The sequence below is a fragment of the Bubalus kerabau genome, chromosome 1 (genome assembly GCF_029407905.1).
Source record: "Bubalus kerabau isolate K-KA32 ecotype Philippines breed swamp buffalo chromosome 1, PCC_UOA_SB_1v2, whole genome shotgun sequence".
Lineage (NCBI taxonomy): Eukaryota > Metazoa > Chordata > Mammalia > Artiodactyla > Bovidae > Bubalus > Bubalus kerabau.
The window spans coordinates 265,683,869-265,705,076 of NC_073624.1; the positions used below are offsets into that span (position 1 = coordinate 265,683,869).

The following is a 21,208-nucleotide window of genomic DNA, read 5'->3' on the forward strand; positions in this document are numbered from 1 at the left end:
GTTACGAGCCGGACTAGAAAAGGCTCCTCTGCAGTGATTGCCTGCCTGTGGTTGCTGCCGGTTTGTGACGATCCAACAGAAGTAAACCTGTTAATGCTGTTTTTTGGAAATATCGGATACACAGATATTTCCTTAAAGAGGAAATGCATTGCAATCATCCCTCCCTGCTCCCCTCCAAGAAGAATGAAGCTAGCCAGTCCCTTGAATAAAGGGAAGTCAGAATGCCCAAAATGAGAAGGGAGAAGGAAACAAGGGTTCCATTCTGCCAAGGTCCATTCAGCATGACCAGTCTTTCCTTGTAACCTGCACCCCCTCTCCCCAACTGTCTGAAACACAGCTCGGCAGAGAGCAGTGACCCTGAGGCCCACATTGTCAATGCCATGGCAGGGTTAACAGGTTTTCTTCTGTGAGATCTTCACAAACTGGCAGCAACCACAGGCAATTACTGCAGAGGAGGAGCCTTTTCTAGTCTGGCTTGTAACATTTCACTCCAAGCTTGTTATAATTCACAGCCCCAAACCAGGAAGTGCTCTTTAAGATGAACCAAAGACAAAAGCAATCCGGCCTCCTGCAAACAAAATTCAACAGCCTCCTGAAAGGCAATGGGGTTTAAATTTAGGACTGTTCTTGGGTTTTGATTGGAACCCAAGACTTGTTCCACATGAAACATCATTGCACTTTCAAAACTACCCCCCACCGCACCCCAAAGTAAAGCCGCATAAAACATACCCAGGCCCGTGTGTGTACACACACACACACACACTCTCACAACACACACTCACAACACACGGAGTCACACATAGACCAATTTGTTTCTGCAATCCGCTTCCTTATCCAGAGGGTCCAGGCCCCGGGCCATCTGAGTTGGTAAATTCTCCTCCTAGTTAACTCAGAGCAGATTGCAGAAATGCTGTCTAATTCTTGAGATTCTTAGGGAGGGGGGCTTGAGCTGTAGACGGGGCCACGCCCCGGTTCCGCTCTCCTTGCACAACTGCAAGTCAAGTCTAGGCAAGTCGGGGGAAGAACCCCGCCATCTCCAGCCCCTCCTCTCTGCGACCCACTGGGGCACCAAGGCGACCTCGGGTAGGGTGGGGTGTCCCTGGGAGAAGATACGGGACCCAGGGTGTGAGTTGCAAACAGGGAGCCCCGGGCCGCTGCCGCCCGGGCGCTGCCAACTGCAGGCAGGAAGGGGAGGGCCCTGCCCGGCGAAGGGGAGCTCCCGCGGGTCGGGGCTGGGTCGGAAAAGCTGCCTCACAGGCGCGCCCGCCAGCCCCTCCGCGCCCTCGCTCCCTCCCAGCGCTCCCCGGCTCGGGCCTCCCTTCCAGGCTCCGCCGCGCCCCGGAGGCAGCGCTCGCACCGGCCTCGCCATGTCCCAGCCGGGCCCGAAGCCCGCCGCCTCCCCGCGGCCCCGGCGCGCTGCCCGCCACACCCAGGAGGTGAGTGGCGCTCCTACCGCCGGGCTTGAGCGCGGGGAGGATCTCGGGGCCCCCCGAAGCCTCGGGTCCACCTCCAGAGGGGGGTTAACCTTCCTGGCCTTCTGTCCCTGGGCGCCACCCCTCCCGGGCCCGGAGAAACATCTGGAGAGAGAGGGGTGTGGACTCAAACCTGCCCCTGGGCAGGTGACCGGAGGGGCCCGCGGATGGCCCTGGGTCCCGGCCAAGTGCACTGGGCGCGGCGCAAGCCACATTAGAGTGGGCTTCCGTGGCGGCTCAGCTGGTGAAGAATCCGCCTACAATGCGGGAGACCTGGGCTCGATCCCTGGGTTGGGAAGATCCCCTGGAGAAGGGAACTGGCTGCCCACTCCGGTATCCTGGCCTGGAGAATTCCCTGCACTGGATAGTCCATGGAGTGGCAGAGTCAGGACACGACTGAGCGACTTTTGCTCACTTGCCACTCATGCGTTGGGAAAAATTGGTGGATGAGACAGGGGTGGGTGAGAAGCGGATAAGGGTAAAAGGAGAATGAAGTTCATTTGGGACCCCCCGGGATTCCGGAGTCTGTAGGACAGTTCAGCAGAAAAGTCGGGTCTTCCGCGTCCAGTCAGGGCTGCAGGGCGTGGCTGCCTGGAGCAATAACACTTCTCCCCTAAGCAGCTTTGAGCCAAACCGGCAGGGCGGGGCGGGGCGGGGCGAGGGCGGGTCAGCCGGAGGGGCGGGGTCTGGGTAGGCCCCGCCCAGCTATCTTGCCCACCCCCTGACAGCCGTGGGGCTTACAGAGTTAGTCCCAGTCAGGTCTGCGGCAGGTGGAGTGCGAGCCGGCGGCCCTTTGCTGCGCTGCACCTGTGTCCTCGCCGGGTCCCTCGCTGCGCCTCTCTCGGAGCACATCCATCGTCGCCATGGCATTTGCAAGCTGGTGGTACAAGACGGTAAATAGGAGTGATCGTCCCTGGGCAGGACTGGGGAGGGAATGTGCTCTGTCTTCCTGGGCTGTAGGCGAGGTCACTGTTCAGATTTTCGGGCGAGGGTTGGGGAGCAGGTTGTGACCTCCTCTCAGACCTTCAGGGGAGGCTCCGGGAGAGGCTGAGACCCACCCTGCTGTGGTATGTGGGAGCCAGCTCGGACGTACACGTGCTAGTCGGCGTGAGTTCAGGCTCACAAGTTGAATGGCATAGGGATTGTTGCTGGACGAATTCTGCCCTCGGACGCGGATTCCTGGATGAACGCGGACTCAGAAAGTGCTCAGCTCTAGAGTTTGTTTTTAACTCATAAGTAAAGCGCAAAACTTTCAGAGGCGTGTTGTTGGGCGTGTATTTTCCAGCGCAAAGTAGACAGGTAACCAAGATAGTGGGGTGGGGCAAGGAGAAAAATCCCAAAACTCCAAGGAACATAAACAACTGAGATCAAGACCCTTGTTGAGAATGAGAGAGAGAGAGGGAGACTCTATACTTTATTGCTTGGAATCGGGGGCAAAGATGTTCCATTTATTTAATGCACTGAATGCTTGTCCAACCATGTAAGTGTGATATCCAGTCAAGCTGGTACTTGTAATGTTTTGAACCAGGAAGCATGCTTTAATATTAGGATGCTTTCCAAAATAATAACAATACACATAAGTCTTGTTGACAGAAAGGATACAAATATTTATATCCCATTGATTTATGATGAGAGTTGGAAAAAAAAAAAGTATGCCCTCCTCTTTCATCATGTGGTACTGGGAACAGCAAGAGTGTTGTAATCAGACACTCTTTAGAGGGAAACCTTGTACTGGAATCAGTAAAATGTCCCTTTTCATCCAGTGGCCATTCACTGAGCATCTACTATGTGTCAGACTCAGTATTAGCCTCCAAGTGGAAAATGAGACAGAATTCTTGTTCTCTTTTTTCAACCGGTTTCCACATCTATAAAACGAGGGTGATAATAGGTACCATATAAGGGTTGCTGAAGACTTAATTCCTGAATAAAAGTACCATACCCATACATTGCTGCTGCTGCTGCTGCTGCTAAGTCGCTTCAGTCGTGTCCGACTCTGTGCGACCCCATAGACGGAAGCCCACCAGGCTTCCCCGTCCCTGGGATTCTCCAGGCAAGAACACTGGAGAAAATATACACACACAGAAGACCATCTATAATCCCTTAAAGACCCGTGGAGCCAATTTATATATGTGTATACACACATATATATGATTTATATTATATGCTATTAAATATAACATTTATGCAGTTTATTAATACAAAAATTTTATACAAAAACACGATATAATGCATATCTGCTTATATGTATATCATGCTTCAGTAAGTCCTATAATTAAAAAGTCTTTACTGAGATCCTTTAATTACTGAAAAAGATTGTGAATGAGCTAACTTTAAAAATTTAGGCAGAATAAGGTAAAATAATTGAAGGGTGTATCTTTTGTTTTGTTTTGTTTAAGGAATTGCCACCTATAAAGCTAATCAAAGAAATGCTTCAGTATATATTTTCCCAGTGAATACCATCAGTATTATGGATCTGATCTTTTGAAGAACTATGTGGTTTTAGTTAAAAAAAAACCAAACAAAAAATTGGCTGACACCAGTAATCATATTCCTGAGTCATAAGTTGACTCTATTAGACTGTGTTAATTAAAGATGTTTCTTAGCCTAATCAGACCTATTGGTCCAATGGCAGAGTCATCTAGGAGTGCAGTCATTTGGGAGGCCCTGTCATTGTGACCAGCCTGGAAAGAGTGTCACAAACCTTCCCTGGCAGGACAGACCAGTTGGCTGCAGTGACTTTTAAGAGTAAGGAATGTAAATTATAGATTCTGCAAAAAGGGCACAGCACCACCACCTTCTGCCTCGCCCCCAACCCGCCCCTCAACCCATCCCCCGCCTCCGTCTCTGAATTGGTTTGCTTCCCATTGCAGATAAGACTTAAGAGTACACCTAATGATATTATTCTTTAATCCATTTTGATACTTCCCAGAAATTTAATTGTATAAATACTTTTTAAAGAATGACGTAGCTTGCCACTGGTGGTATAAATGGTGGGTGGCCACTTGAGGTTCCCAGGTGAACTAGTGGGTAATTAGTTCTGAGTAGACTGTCTCAATGGAGTATAAAACCTCTAAGCAAACCGTCTTTGTTTTGTTTTTTCCTTGAGGTTTTAAAAAAAATTTTATTGTGGTAACATACAGCAAATGTGCCGTCTTTACCATTTATAGCTGTAAAGTTCAGTGGAAGTAAATATTCATAATTCTTGTGTGACTGTCACTACCATCTAGCTTCAGAACAATTTTTATCTTGCAGAACTGGGACTCTATACCCATTAAACAATAAATTCTCATTCAATTTTCATATCTACATTTAAACGCATGGTACTATATTCCAGTATCTGTGTTCCTTATCATTCTTATTGTATTATGAAAGCATTTAACCTGAAATGTACCCTTTTAACAAATTTTTAAGTATACAGTGCATTATTTTTCACTGTAGGTACAATATTGTACAGCAGATCTCTAGAGCTTATTCATTTTCCTTGACCAAAACTTTATGCCTGTTGATCAGTAACTCTGAATTCTCCTCTCCCCTCAGTCCCTGGCAGCCATCATTCTACTTTCTGTCTCTATGATTTTGACTATCCTAGGCACCTCACATCCATGGAGTTTTATAGTATATGCCTTTTTGTGACTGGCTTATTTCACTGGACTTCCCTGGTGGCTCAGATGGTAAAGCGTCTGCCTACAATGCGGGAGACCCGAGTTCGATCCCTGGGTTGGGAAGATCCCCTGGAGAAGGAAATGGCAATCCACTCCAGTATTCTTGCCTGGAAAACCCCATGGACAGAGGACCCTCATAGGCTACAGTCCATGGGGTTACAAACAGTCAGACAGGACTGAGAGCCTTCGCTAATCCCCTCAAGATTCATCCATGTTAAAGCATATATCAAAATTTTCTTCCTTTTAAGGCTGAAATACACACACACACACACACACACACACACACAGAGTATTGTGCTCATCCATACAACTACTGTGGAAAACAGTAAGGTGGTTCCTCAAAAAACGGCCATCCACGGAAGCAACCCAAGTATACTTGATGACGTCGCTCAGGTCCTGTAGGCTCTGTTTGTCGTTGCTGTATTAGTCACTCAGTCGTGTCTGACTCTTTGCAACCTCATGGACTGTAGTCCGCCAGGCTCCTCTGTCCACTGGATTCTCCAGGCAAGAATCCTGGAGTGGGTTGCCATGTCCTCCTCCAGGGGATCTTCAACCCAGGGATCAAACCTAGATCTCCTGCATTGCAGGCAGATTCTTTACCATCTGAGCCACCTGGGGCTCTATTTACTTTAATCATTTTCCTTTCTGTTCCTCAGACTCTATAATTTCAGTTGTCCTATTTTTGATTGCAATGATTCTTTCTTCAGCCTCCTCAAGTCTGCCTTTGAATCCCTCTAGTGATTTTTTTCATTTCAGTTGTTATATGTCTCCACTCTAGAATTTTTTTTTTGGTTTCTTTTTAGATGATCTATTTTTTATTGGTATTTCCATTTTGTTTATGCATTGGTTTCTTGACTGTCTCCACACTTGCTTTAGTTCTTTGAGCATCTTTGAGGCAGTTGTTTTAAAGTTTTTATCTAGTGTATCTACTATCAGCTCTTAGGGACAGTTTCTGTTTTTTATTTGTTTTTTGTTTTTCCCCTTGATTGGGCAATACATCTCTGTTTCTTTGCATGCTTTGTGATTTCTTTTTTTTTTTTTTTTTTTGGTTGAAAACTGGACATTTGAATCATTGAAAGTTTTGGAAATCAAATTCTCCTCTTTCCCTAGGGTTTGCTGTTTTGTTTTTGATAATGATGGGATCTTTTTGTGCCAAGGTTCAGCCAAAAGTGTACACTGAAGAGCTTCTCAGGTCTTTTCTGATTCTGCACCTTTCCCTGGGCGTGAGCAATCTGTGATCAGAATACAGATCTGCAATATTTGGAGGGCAGAGTCCTTTTGCATGCTCCAGGGCACACTTGCATGAGCTGTGTGCGCACACTTGCTGTGAGTTGTGTGTGCTCAGTCACTCAGTCCTGTCTGACTCTTTGCGACCCCATGGACTACAGCCCGCTCAGCTCCTCTGACAACTGGATTTTCCAGGCAAGAATACTGGAGTGGGTTGCCATTTCCTCCTCCAGGAGATCTTCCCAACCCAGAGATCAAACCCATGTCTCCTGAGTCTTCTTTACCCCTGAGCCACCTGAGCTGTGAATTGGGGACGAGGAATGGGCAGCTGCTGCTGAGCAGAGCTAAAATGGATGCAAATTAACCAAAGCTTACCATTTAAATGTTCCCCTGGAAGTTGCAAGTCTTTGATAGACTCCAGAACTTCACAGTAGTTACATCAGACAGATTCTGCCAGGGAGAATTTGTTCCAGGTCAGGGGATGGATTCCTGGTACCTCTTACTTCATCTTCCCAGAATCTTCCCTTTAAACTGTTTTAAGGATTGAAATCCTGTTAATGTGATTCTAAACCTCTATTCTTCAAGTTGTCTCCTTTTCTTTTCATAAAAAATGACCCAGAAAGCTTTGCAGCTACCATAAAGAAAAAATATCCAGTGTCTTTCACTTAAGAGAAGTGTGAAATTACTTGATCCAATGAGTACCATCTATGTAAGTTGCTTCCTCAGATGGGAGCGTCATTTAACTCCAGAAAAAAAAGGGTCTATGGTTAGTTTTCCTAAAATTTATGGAATTCCTTCTGACTCTGGAGAACTTACAGAATATAAAAGTGCTTTGGTAAAGGCCAAAGATGTTCACAGTTGCTTATTGCCCACCTACTATGTGTCATGTGTTGAACAGGGTGCCCTGGACACAAAAATTGTGCTGATGGTCCATTCCTGGTCTTCTCTTGCATTTCTCATAGATAAAAATCACAAGCACAGCCTAAAGACTAGTGCAAAAGTAGCAGAGTAGCTATTGAAATTCTCATGGCGTCGTCTTTGACTCAGAGGAAATTAAAAAAGCCTTACTACAGTGGAACCCCTAAGCTAAACAAGGCAGAAAGGCAATCAATGTTACTTCTGAAAACTGGGCAAAAAGAAGGTGCGCCCTTACACTGCCACCTGGGCATATCCACCAGAATGTTAAAATGTTAGAGAAAAGCAAACGGAGTTCAGGTAAACATGAGGATTTCAGAATTATACATATGCTGCTGCTGCTAAGTCGCTTCAGTCGTGTCCGACTCTGTGTGACCCCATAGACGGCAACCCACCAGGCTCCCCCATCCCTGGGATTCTCCAGGCAAGAACACTGGAGTGGGTTGCCATTTCCTTCTCCAATGCATGAAAGTGAAAAGTGAAAGGGAAGTCGTTCAGTCGTGTCCGACTCTTTGCGACCCCATGGACTGCAGCCTATCAGGCTCCTCCGTCCATGGGATTTACCAGGCAAGAGTACTAGAGTGGGGTGCCATTGCCTTCTCCGTATACATGTGCATTTAAACCTTAATTTGCATCTTCTTTTATATGAGAACCCCAAAGAAGCTTATCCTGTATTTCTATGGTTTAATAACAAATGTTTTCAGAGAAGCAGAAAGATACCATGCATCACACCTTTCATTTCCTTTCTTTAAATAATTATTCCCCCTATAAAACCTAGCACACAGCAGCTGCTCACTGATTATTTTTTTAGTAAATGATTTCTTCCTCTCATACTAGCCTTCTCCATTATTTTGGGGTTTTCATAATTGCTGCTGAGTCACTTCAGTCATGTCTGACTCTGTGCGACCCTATAGACGGCAGCCCACCAGGTTCCCCCGTCCCTGGGATTCTCCAGGCAAGAACACTGGAGTGGGTTGCCATTTCCTTCTCCAATGCATGAAAGTGAAAAGTGAAAGTGAAGTCGCTCAGTCGTGTCTGACCCTCAGTGACCCCATGGACTGCAGCCTAGGAGGCTCCTCCGTCCACGGGATTTTCCAGGCAAGAGTACTGGAGTGGGGTGCAAGCAAGTAAAAACGGCTAGGATATTCCCTTTGTGTGACTCTGTTGTTGTTCAGTTGCTAATTTGTATCCAACTCTTTTGCAGCCCCATGGATTGCAGCCTGCCAGGCTCCTCTCTCTGTGGGATTTCCCAGGCAGGAATTCTGGAGTGGGTTGCCATTTCCTTCTCCAGGGGAATCATCCCTTCCCAGGGATCGAACCCATGTCTCCTGCATTGGCAGGTGGATTCTTTGCTACTGAGCCTCCAGGAAAACCCTTTGTGTAACTTTAGGGAGATATAAGCGCTTAAGAAGACTCAAAAAATTTTTAAACTTTTTTTTTTAGCACAGAGGCAGAGAGAATAATATAACACCCTCCTCTTGTACCCATCACCTTCTATAATTATCAACGTAACATTGTGCCTATCCTGCCTTATCTATCTTACTAGAAGCCCTACCAACACACACACACCCCACACCCTTGAAGTATTTTATAGCATGGGAATTGCACAATAAGTGCTATCCCTGTGACCAGCTTGGTGTTTGTTGTTTGAAAAACTGAGTTCTCTGTTCCCTGTGTACTTTGTTTCCTCATCTGTACTATGGAAATGTGAGACTAATGTAACACAGTGTCGTGAGGTAGGCAAAGTACTAAACATAAACTTAGCGGATGACTCTCGTTCCTTTGTACTTACGGCCAGTTAAAATCTACATTCCCTGCTATATTATTTATAGCCTTAGAAAATGAAAGCTTAAACCTTTGTTTCTTCTCATATCATTTTATTGTCTCATAATTCAGCATGCCAGTGAAAAAGAAGGGAGTGAAATGACCTTTATTGTGTTCTTAAAATGAATGAGCCAATGGACCAGACTCCTCATTAACAGTGGACCGGGCTCCTCCTCACTTGTTTTGTATGTAAGCCAGCCCCTGGGGTAGGCATCATGACCTGCATTTTACAAGGAGAAAACAGAAAGTTTAAATTATTGGCTCAAAGTCTCATAGCATTTCAGACCCACATTCTTCCTGTCTTATCCGAGTTTGGGGAATGGAATGGAATGCAGGGAGCTGGTTGCTAGGTAACAGAAAAGGCCGGAAAGCCAACTGGGGGTGGATGAGGCAACACAGGGGTTAGAAATCTAGGAAGCTGCTGCCATTCCTAGACTGGAGGAGAAGCAGGATCACCTTGCAGAAGCTGAAACCACTGCTGGCCTGTCCTGAAGGAGGCTCCCATGGAGGCAGCCATCACACATTCCTGCTACACCAAGTGACCAGGGTCAGGGCAGGGAGTCCACCCTAGGGCAAGCAGGTCCACTTCGGTCTGCACCAGGGAGCCTGTTTTAAAGCAAAACCAGCTTTCCATCCTGAGCCTTATGTTTGTTTGCTGAACAGTCTTGTTTTAGAAAGCAGAATACATGCAAAAATAGATTTTTAAGGGACTTTGCAGGAAATCCAATTTGCATATTGTCTCTTAATTTTTCAAGCTATTCTTTTTTTCAGCTTTAAAAAAAGTCTTTTACCTAGTCTACTAACCTGAAAAGAGCAAAAGTACTTCTCAAGGAATGTTTGGAGGTTTGTGGAAATGCAGTCATCAGTCAAGAATTGTTTGTCGGACCGCTGCCACAGTACTAGGAAAAAAAATGTAATCTACCATCTGGTTGAGCAGGCAAAATACACATTTATGAAGTAATCAGTGAGCAGGAGCATATATAATAAAGTGCTGATTGGTTTGCTTTACTAAGAAAATAGAGACTTACATGCAACATGAAGATCTGACGTGCCATTAGCAGGACAAGGCTCAGAACTAGTCAGGAAATGCTAGGTTGAACACAGGGCACTGGGTTCCTGCCTTGAGCATTCGGTTTACCCAGGAGGCCCTGAGCTGCCCTGGCCTGTCTGACTTGGGGAAGCTCCCTTGGGTGCTGACTCAGTGGGGTGATTGGAGGAGTAGAAACCTCCATTTCCTGACACGGTGCCCACAGAGCTCCTCTCCAAGCAGTGGTTTCAGTCCTAGCCGGGTGTTAGTTTCAGCTGGGGAAGTTCAGGGATGTACATCTGTCCCCAGCATCACCCTGGATAAACTAAATCTGAATCCCCGGACTCTAGCTTAAGCGTTTTCAAAAGTGCTTGGGCACTTGTGACCTGCACTGAAAGATGAGTTGTTGTTCGGTCACTGAGTCTTGTCTGACTCTTTTTGACACCATGGACTGCCACACACTAGGCTTCCCTGTCCTTCACCATCTCCCTGAGTTTGTTCAGGCTCATGTCCGCTGAGTCAATGATGCCATCCAATCATCTCATCCTCTGTCGCCCACTTCTCCTCCCCTAAGTCCTTCCCAGCATCAGGGTCTTTTCCAATGAGTTGGCCAAAGTACTGGAGCTTCAGCTTTAGCATCAACCCTTCCAATGAATATTCAGGGTTGGTTTCCTCTAGGATTTACTGGTTGGCATCTCCTTGCAGTCCAAGGGACTCTCAAGAGTCTTCAACACCACAGTTCAAAAGCATCTATTCTTTGGCGCACAGCCTTCTTTATGGTCCAACTCTCACATCTGTACATGACTACTGGAAAAACCGTTGCTTTGACTATACAGACCTTTGTCAGAAAGGTAATGTCTTTGCTTTTTAATATGCTGTCTAGTTTGGTCATAGCTTTTCTTTCAAGGAGCAAGTGTCTTTTAATTTCATGGCTGCAGCACCATCTGCAGTGATTTTGGAGCCCCCCAAAATAAAATCTGTCACTGTTACCATTTTTCCCCGTCTATTTGCCATGAAGTGATGGAACCGGATGCCAAATTTTAGTTTTTTCGGATGTTGAATTTTAAGCCAACTTTCTCACTCTCCTCTTTCACCTTCGTCAAAAGACTCTTTAGTTTCTCTTTGCTTTCTGCCATTAGTGGAGTCATCTGCATATCTGAGGTTATTGGTATTTCTCCCGACAACCTTGATTTCAGCTTGCGATTCATCCAGCCTGGTATTTCACATGATGTACTCTGCATATAAGTTAAATAAGCAGGGTGACAATATACAGCCTTGACGTACTCCTTTCCCAGTTTTGAACCAGTCCATTGTTCCATGTCCAGTTTTAACCATTGCTTCTTGACCTGCATACATGTTTCTCGGAGGTCAGGTAAGATGGTCTGGTATTCCCATCTCTTTGATATGCTGTCTAGGTTTGTCGTAGCTTTTCTTCCATGGAGCAACCCACAGCTAAATGAAGGCTTTTTGATCCTTAGGGAGCACCCCTACCCCACCCTCCCCAGCAAGCCTTTGTCTCTGTGTGCCGCAGTGGTGCAGGGAGGGAGCTAAGCGGTGTGCACCAGGAGGGCCACCTCCAGAGGGCCCTGGGATTTCCTATCATTACTTCTTGATTTTGCCGCAGTTGCCACTGGACATGCAAACATTGATCTCTTTCAGCATTCCCCAAATTGCAGAAGGAAGATCTTCTAGCTGTTTTCACATAATCTTTATTATTTTCTTAAACAGCTTTATTTGGATATAATTCATAATTTACCCTTTAAAACATACAATTCAGTATTTTTAATATTTTAATACTTTCTTATTGAAAGTGAAAGTGAAAGTTGCTCAGTCATGTCCGACTCTTTTCAACCCCATGGGCTATACAGTCCATGGAATTCTCCAGGCCAAAATACTGGAGTGTGTAGCCTTTCCCTTCTCCAGGGGATCTTCCCCACCCAGGGACTGAACTTAGGTCTCCTGCATTGCTGGCAGATTCTTTACCAGCTGAGCCACAAGGGAAGCCCCATTTTATTATTAACTCAGTATTATTATTTTATTAGTACTGAGTACAGAGTTGTCCAAGCATCACTTTAAGGTCATTTTACAATGTTTTTGTCACCCCTAAATGAAACTCAGTACCTTTTTGGGGGGGTTTTAAATCTAACAGAGGCATTTCAGAAGCACACTAACTTTTGATGCTCTTTCACAGCTGAGCTTAGGCTCGCAGAAGCTCAATTTTTGTCTGTCTTCCTTCTCTTCTAATATGTGTACAAGTTTGAGCTTCAGCTCATCCTGTGACACATACCCTTGTTTCTGAGTGTGTCAGGGTGTATCTGGGTTGCCCGGGAGGCGACCCCAAATGCTGCAGAGCCAAAGCCTGGCGCTGGCATACGTCCTTAGCTGGGTGGGAGCACAGTGCCAAGCTTCATGGCTCCTTGTTCCTGTTGATTTCCTGAGACGTTTGTGAGATTGCTAGGGCAGAAAATTGTATGCATATTAATGCTGTCTTCTAGAATGAGGACAAAGGACAGCTATGCTTACTAAATATATAGCGATGCCAGGAGGTGGAAACAGGTTGCAAAATTCTTTTTGAAGCAAGACCAAAAAACCCTTTATCTGATATTTTCTCTGCCTCTTAACTCCTGTCACTCTTGTTCTTTCACGTGTTTTCATCTTAGCTCCTGGCTTCCGGGGCCGTATCCTCCTAGTGAAATGTCTCCTACTTTAGGACCGGCATCCTGCACTTCCTGTCTTTGCTCCCGTCCAGCTCATCCTAAAACAGGATGACACTTTGGTATTGTGTGTCTGATTAATTTCATTAAAAAAAAAAAGAACAGTTTTAGAATAGGAAGGTTTTATCTGGGTTTTGTTGATTTTTTTTTTGAGTTGTTTTCCTTTTAGAGCATTGGATTGAGACTTTCTTGACGGGCATCAAAAGTTTTCAGCTAGCTTAACTAGCCCAGTCTCTGGCCTCCAGACTATAACCCACACATGTAGCTGACATGTAGTGTGACTGAGGAGGATCTCACGTTTCACATCCTATTTCTTTATCAATAAAATGAGCTGCCAGTTGTGTCTCTTTTTTACTGCTATATCAGTCAAGGAGACCACAGAGAGGAAATGCCCAGTGCTGGGCTCATAAAGGAGATGCTTAGAACATGTTAGTTTCTTTCCACTCTTATAGAAAAGTCCTTCCTGGATATTTCAGGTTTGTGGTTCAGTCCCTTTTCCATGTTTCTCTCAGCTCATCCTGACCCATCAATTACACGTAGTGATAGTAGACAAAGGTTTCTTTCTTCACTCTTTGAGACACTTGCTGCAGGTTCCTAAGCTGGATCAAATCTGAAATATATAATTTCCAAACATTTATTTCATCAGCAGAATGGAAAGTATGTGGAAAGTACACAGTTATTCCATGAATGTAGAAATCAGGCACTTTGAATCTCTCTCAGTGAAAAGATATAACTGATTCTGTATCATTAATAAGCTACTGAATGGGGTTCCCTGGTGACTCAGATGGTAAAGAATCTGCCTGCAGTGTGGGAGACCTGGGTTCGATCCCTGGGTTGGAAAGATCCCCTGAAGGAAGGCATGGCAACCCACTCCAGTATTCTTGCCTGGAGAATTCCATGGACAGAGGAGCCTGGCGGGTTACAGTCCATCGGATTGCAAAGAGCTAGACACGACTTAGCGACTAAGCACAGCACAGCACCAGCTACTGAATATGAATAAGCACCAAGAAATGGTCAGGGCAATGATTCACTTATAAAGTTTCCATTTACTGGAAATTGAATGGCATTAGGTAATTCTTATTAATTCTGTTAGAGTTTTGTTAGAGTGAGGATGTATTGTAATTATAAAGGAAAAAGTCCTCAGTTTAAGGACATGCTTGATAAAATGTTTAGGGGTAAAGTCTCAGGATATCTACAATTTACTTTCAAATGCTGGTACATATGCAAATATCTGTAGATTATGTGTCTGTCCATAATATATGATGAGATGTCAGTATATGGCAACAATTGTTAATAGTTGTTGACTCTCAGTGATGGGACAATGGATTTTTTTCTTTCAACTTTTCTGTATGTTAGAAAATTTTTATAATAAAAAGCCAGGTTAAAAAAACTAGAAAAAATATAATCCTGATAGTTACTAAAAAATGTCATTTCACTATGTGATTTTTATTTATATTATTATACTTACTCTATTGAGAGCAAATCTTTCTTTTGAAGTTAAAAAATGACAATTCTTATAGTACATAATTTTTATAATTTGTCATTACAATTCAACATTTTAAAAAGCATTTTCTTTTTTAAAACCTCATTTTGTAAAACATATATTTATAATAGACATTTTAAGCAAAAAAAAAAGCATTTGTTATATATTTATATATATATATATCCCTCTCAAACTATTATTTGGAAACTATGTAATTGTGAGAGATTTTGAGCATTTCAGTGGAAGCAAGTAACTGATGATGTTGGTTAATCTGGAGGACTGCAATTTTGAAATACCAGGGAATCAACTTTATAAACGTTTTATAGTAAGATATCTATCTACCTTTATTTTAAAGAGAAAAGGCTGTCTGCATGTTTACTGTAGGGTAAATCATAATGTATGTTTGCCACCTGAGCAAGAACCAAAATGGGACCTTGCGGAGAGCATGGAGCCTTGCCCAAGACAAGAGTGAGTTGTGTGTCTGTATTCTCATTTCTAAAATGGGACTTCACACGTGGTGCTAGTGCACAGCATCCGCCTGCCAATGCAGAAGACTCAAGAGATGTGGGTTCAGTCCCTGGGTTGGGAAGATCCCCTGGAGGAGGAAATGGCAACCCACTCCAGTATTCTTGCCTGAAGAATCCCATGGCGAGAGGAGCCTGGTGGGCTACAGACCGTGGGGCCACAAAGGGTCGGACACGACTGAGCGAGTAAGCACATTTCTAAAATGGAGTAATCGTACTTCCTAAAAATAAATGAGGCTGTATATTCAGTGTGTATGCTCAAACAGTGGATATTGTTGTGACTAGATATTATCTATATCTAATCTGAAAAATATATAGAATTGGTGATAAAAATGAATTTGATATCATGGTTCTAAATTTATCAGTTCTGAAAGGAGACAAATTGAATAAATTTGTGTCATGTAGACCCATCCCTCTCAAATTCTCTCTCCAAACACTGAATAATTCTTCTCTTTTGTTCACCTGTTATTCTTAAAACTTATCAATGGCCATCTAGCTCTGACATATATATGTGGGCTTTTAAATGGCTCTTGTTTTTTCAAGATTCATTAATTACTCAATAGCTATTGCTCTCAAATGTGGACAAACTCTTTTTTTTTTTAAAAACACACACCACATCTTCTTTATTCATCATCTGTTGATGGATACAGGTTGCTTCCATGTCTTGACAATTGTAAACAATGTTGTAAATGTAAATATGAACATTTTTGTTGTTGCTAGGTTGTGTCCAACTCTTTTGTGACCCTATGGAATATAGCCCGCTATACTCCTCTGTGCTTCCCTTGTACCTCAGTTGGTAAAGAATCTTCCTGCAATGCAGGAGATCTGGGTTCAAGTCCTGGGTCAGGAAGATCCCCTGGAGAAGGAAATGGCAACCTGCTCCAGTATTGCCTGGAGAATCCCATGGACAGAGGAGCCTGGTGGGCTATAGTCCATGGGGTCACATGAGCAGGACACACCTTAGTGACTAAACCACCACCCCCTCCTCTGTCCATGAAGTTTCCCAGGCATGAATACTGGAGTAGGTTGCCATTTCCTTCTCCAGGGGTGGGCAAACTCTTGACTAGGTCATCTGGGTGAAACAAGCCCTGTAGAGAGCTTCATTTGCCAAGCTACTGCAGTCTGCCTGCTTTTCTGTGGGCAGAAATTCATGAGAGGTTTCTGTTTGGGGGAAATTTTCCATTTGTGAAAGTGATTTATTTATAGTTTTTATACAAAGAACTACTGCACATGTCTAATATTGCTTAGCCTTTCTATTTTACAAAAATATCTGTTGATATGATTTAAAGAAATATTATCTTGTTTCATTTATCATAGTATGTGTGGTGTAGTTGCTAAGTCATGTCCAACTCTTTTGATCCCATAGAGTATAGCCCACCAGGCTCCTCTGTCCACTGGATTTCCCAAGCAAGGATACTGGAGTGGGTTGCCATTTCTTTTTCCAGGGGATCTTTCCAACCCAGGGATCAAACCCAGGTCTCCTGCATTGCAGGCAGATTCTTTACCGACTGAGCCATCGGGGAAGCTCTTATCATAATATAGAGACAATAGATTTGCTGTCAGAAAACCAGCTTTGCAAGCTTTTCTCATTTACTGGGTGTATGTTTTTGTGAAAAGCACATCACATGACTTTTATTCTTGATTTTTTTTAATCCATGAAATCACATGAGGATCTTTTTTTGTATCAGATAAAAATATATATGAAAGTTCCTTGTAAGTAATAAAAATGATAAACATTACTATTATTACTGTTATTGCCATTCTTTTTAATTTGAATAACTTGAGTGACATGCATATCCAGGTTTTGATTCCACTTTAGGGAACATGATGGGGTTTTATGTTTCAACGTAACTAAAGATGATTGGGCTAAGACCCAATAGTGAGCTTTTCATTTTCTTATATTTAGGCTCCTTTTCCCACTTTCTTGCATATCCCACTTGTATAAGAAATAAAATAATTCTTTGTCCCTAATTTTCAGGAACATAAAATATTTTCATTTCTCAAAAAAATTCAAGAATGAGAACTTCCCTGATGGTCCAGTGGTTGGGAGTCTGCCTTCCAGTGCAGGGGGTGAGGGTTTGATCTCTGATGGGGGAACTAAGATCCCACATGCTGTGGGGCAACTAAGCACCATCCCAGCAACTAGAGAGGCCACACACCTCACCTGAGACCCAATGCCACCAAAAATAAATAAAATAAATATTTTTTAAAAAAATACAATAATCTTCATGGCTTCTTTTATCTTATCAAACCAAATAGCGTATAAACTACTTGACACTTTTATATACCACATAAAAATACTTCCTTGCCAACGCAGGAGATGTCAGAGAAACATGCGAATTGGCTCCCTGGGTTGGGAAGATCCCCTGGAGGAGGGCATGGCAACCCCCTCCAGTGTTCTTGCCTGGAGAATCCCATGGACAGAGGAGCCTTCCCGGCTGCAGTCCATAGGGTTGCAAAGAGTCAGACATGACTGAAGCAACCCAGCATGCATGCAAAAATACTTCCATTCATCACCAGTGTTCTTGTGAGAAAAATAATTCTGATTTAGGACATAATGAAATTATAAAGCCATAAGTAATGAACGTTGGAGGTATGGTTTTCCCAATGCACACTTTATCTTTCTGTTTTGGTAAGTAGACAGAACTCCAGAGAATTTCCTCCCTTGAGTTTATGCTGAACTGAGGCTTAAGTAATGGCTTCGGCTCAACATGGTCCTCAGACATCTCATCTCCATGAGGAACCAAATGTCGCCTATGCTGGCAATTTGGGCTTTGAAATTCCAGGAGGCATTTTGTAGGAGACGAGATGCCACCTTGGCACCACCATCAGATCTATGTCTGGTTAATTACAGACTTACTTTCTGCATCCCAAATAAATGTCTATAGCTTCCCTTTATTTTTGAAGGCCACCTATGTTGATGGAGAATTATTAACAGTTCTCAGGAGGAAGATTAAAGGTGTCCTTGTTTTTATAGTCTGTGTATTTAGCCCTTTGGGATTAAAGTCACTATTATATAATCTTGCATCACCTGCCTCTATTAAACGTTATCTCTTTTAATATTTTTACAGCATGTCAGTGGAAAAACCAGTGGATCGCCTTCCAAGTCAGGAGAAAAGAAAGGATCAGATGAGGTAATTTCTACAATACTGAATTTTCATTTTCTCCTGTTTTTAAATTGTGAATTCTATCATGAAATAAATAATGAGGTAGCAAATATCTCCTACTAAAATGTTGGCAAATTTAGTTTTAACTAATAGCTGCTTCAATGCTGTAAGTGGAAATCATTAAAATTAATAAAGTGTTCCTCAGAGAGGAACTATTTCCTCCAGAAATAGTTTTCATTTAGGACAACTCAGTTATTTAGGGTGTTGTCTCTATAGGAATTGGTGAATCTTAACTGTTGTTTTTTTTTTTTGAACAAAAACATACAGAAGGGAAACCAAATGCTAATGTTGAAAAGGAAATCTTTTTTTATGAGAGTCATCGTGAAAGGAGAACAGTGATAACCTAGACTAAACCAGTCATTCAGGTTCACAAACAAAAGGGAGAGAAAAAGACTATTTTTATTTGGTTCCATCCTGTGGAAATACTAGTGAAAGCAAGCCTCACTTTCAGATGGGTTGTCTTTGAGTCCATGAATTTCTCCTTTCACTGAACGATACCCCATTATGTTCACTATCAGCATCGTCTGGTCTCCATGAATGGGTCGTGTGAAAGTGCTAGCCTCTGAGAGGGTCCTAGGCTTGCTTCCTTTTGCTGCTTTTTACATTTTAAATCTCAATGGAATATTCATCTTCATTCAGTAGAAATAATTATCATCATTCATCCCAGTTTGTAAAAGAGCCAGGTCCTGAAAGGTACCTGGAAATTTAAAAAGCATAGAGTAACCATTTTGGTTTTTCTCTCTTATTAACATGCTTCCAGAAATCTAGCTTCTCTTTCTGCTTATTTTCTACAGTTTTGAAATAGTCCATATATTTCTGTATATTCAGTATAAAGGGGGCCATTATGACTAGATCTTGCTATGAATTCTGCACGAAGGTTTAGTCCTCAGCTGTCGACTATTGTTTCCATTACCAACACCCAAGTCAATATAATTTAGATTATTTCTTACCATGCAAATCTGCAGTGAATATTTTTGTTTCCATGGAAGAAAATTTTCTTTACAAAGTAAAAATAAACTTTTATTAAGGTTTTATCCTGGCTCTTAGTTAAATTATTTAAACTTTTTTTCCATGAGAACAAGCCAACTTTTACTAGCACGAAGATCTATGTTCCTAATATCACTCAGTTCCCCTATCAATCCTTCTCTTTAAATATCTTCCCAGATAAGTTATCTAGCAAATAAAGAGACAACTATAGTGTCTCTTTATTGTCCAGATCAGGAAATAATGTTTTTAGATGTTATTCTTTATGTTAATATTAATCAAGTTGAAAACATTTGCACAAGAAAGGAAATCTTCCAGTTCAATCAAGTGGATAGTGACCTAGTTCTAAGAATCCTAGGTCTTAGAGGATTATTCTCAACAATTACGTTTTTATGTGGAAGCTTAAATGTTATGTCTTGAATGTACAGATATCATTGGTTAAGGCAGCAGCTGCTCCCCCAGTGTTAGATCTCTTTTAATATCTGGACTATAAAATGCCTCATTTTCATTTTTATAAAGGGCTTGGGAAAATTGATAAGGAGTCCTGTTATCAGTACAATCAGAGGAGAATTCAAGACTTCTGTGTCTGTGTGACGATTGTGCTTCTTTGAAAGTGAAAGGCTAAGCTTCCGTCTCAGGAGAAGAAAGAAAGAATTTCTCTTTTCTTTATCAGCAGTTGAAGCAAGTCTGACTTTGTTTCATAACACGTCTGGGAAATTCAGATTCACAGCTCTTGCGTTTGTGCCAGAACCTGGTCATCTGGGTCTGTTCTGCTCCACCCCAGCTGGCTGACAGAGAGGAGAGCCAGGCTTTGCCCTGCTCCCGTGACATAAATCACTGCAGAGGTTCAGATAGCCTGAGACTGAAGACTGCTTGTTATCTCGCCAAATTCTTCCCGTATCTATTTGATAGAGTGGACGGATGTGTAAGTTGAATCATCTAGTGGTCTAGTTATATTTCCAATGTGGTCTGTCTCCAAGGAGTCTCTCATTCCGTATGTCGTGGATGACATATTATGGCCCTGGAGACAATTCAAGGAAATCATCCATTAGGCATTATTTTTACTCTATGTTCGTGATTATAAAACCACGTGCAGTCTGGACTTGTCATTTGCCCTGCATACCATCCACAACCAGTTACTATCGTCTTCAGATTACTAGGGAAAGATTTCCTAAAACTGATTTTTTCTCACAAATGCTTTCTTATCTGCTGTTCTGTTGAACAAGAAGTAAGATTAAGAAGCTTATTGGGGGGGTTTGGTTATCTATTTTCAAACTAGCATCTACCTCCAAAGGGTAAACAGCTTGTTGTCCCCAAGCATATGCAAACATACTGGTTAAGCTTCCAAGGACTAAGCCAGGCCTTTGAAATAAAGTCAGTTTGAAAATGTGCTTTCTCTGCTCAGGAGTACTTCTCCAGTGCCTTTCATTTGGAGGTGCAAGAAAAAGGGTACAGAGAAGGGCTTCGGGAAGATTTAACCAGGATTGAAAATGATTAGGATCAGACAAGAACCATTATGATATTGTCATAGGTAAAACTACCTGGGGATGAATGCAGCTGTGTGAATTTCAGAGTTCTTTCTCTTCTGCTGCTGTAAATGGTTTTTACTTATCTTGAATATGACCCCTATACACCCACTAAGTGATCCTAGGATGTCTGCAGTTATTTTAATAGACTATTGCAACTAAAATATGATTTGTCATGTTGCATTTGCAATATAAATGCTTGAGGATGGAGTTGAGTAAGTTTCTTTGAAAATGTATGTTTTGTTTTTTGTGACAATTGTTAAGAACTTAAGTCCTTCTCAGGTGTAGAGGAACTGTAAGACCAAAAGTTGAATGGACTAAAAAAAACAAAGATAAAATGACTACAGAGTAGGAAAGAGAAAAATGAAAACATTTAGCAGCACCTTTAAATACAGTGGAACAAAGTTGTCTTTCCAAACCTGCAATCAAATCTATTTAAAGTGTTTGACTGACACATCTGACCACCCTGGGGGAGTGTGAGCATCTTAGCAGCATATTTCCATGACGTTCTGAGAAATAGAATTTAAGACACATGATGCACACGATTTCACAGAGCCTGTTTCAAGGACTTCAGATTTAATAATGGATATATTTTTATAGGTAAAGAAAGGGAGATGTATAGAGTCTAAACTGTGCCTTGAAGGTATTTGATAAATTCTCTTTACCATAACAGCTTTCGTGGT

General features: G+C 42.7%; 1 protein-coding gene across 10 annotated transcripts in view; it reads left to right on the top strand.

Moving 5' to 3' along the window:
- Positions 1-1,028: 1,028 nt before the first annotated feature.
- Positions 1,029-21,208, top strand: part of CAST (calpastatin) — a 133,286-nt gene continuing 113,106 nt past the window's right edge. For 2 of the 10 annotated variants that reach the window (XM_055565242.1, XM_055565282.1), the window contains exons 1-2: positions 1,035-1,436; positions 17,920-17,982. In XM_055565242.1, coding sequence (XP_055421217.1) covers positions 1,368-1,436; positions 17,920-17,982 — 132 coding nt within the window. In that variant the 5' untranslated portion in view covers positions 1,035-1,367. Of the gene's footprint in view, positions 1,437-2,212; positions 2,366-17,919; positions 17,983-21,208 lie in introns of those variants that run through there. The other 8 variants (XM_055565236.1, XM_055565258.1, XM_055565285.1 and 5 more) reach the window with 7 other exon arrangements.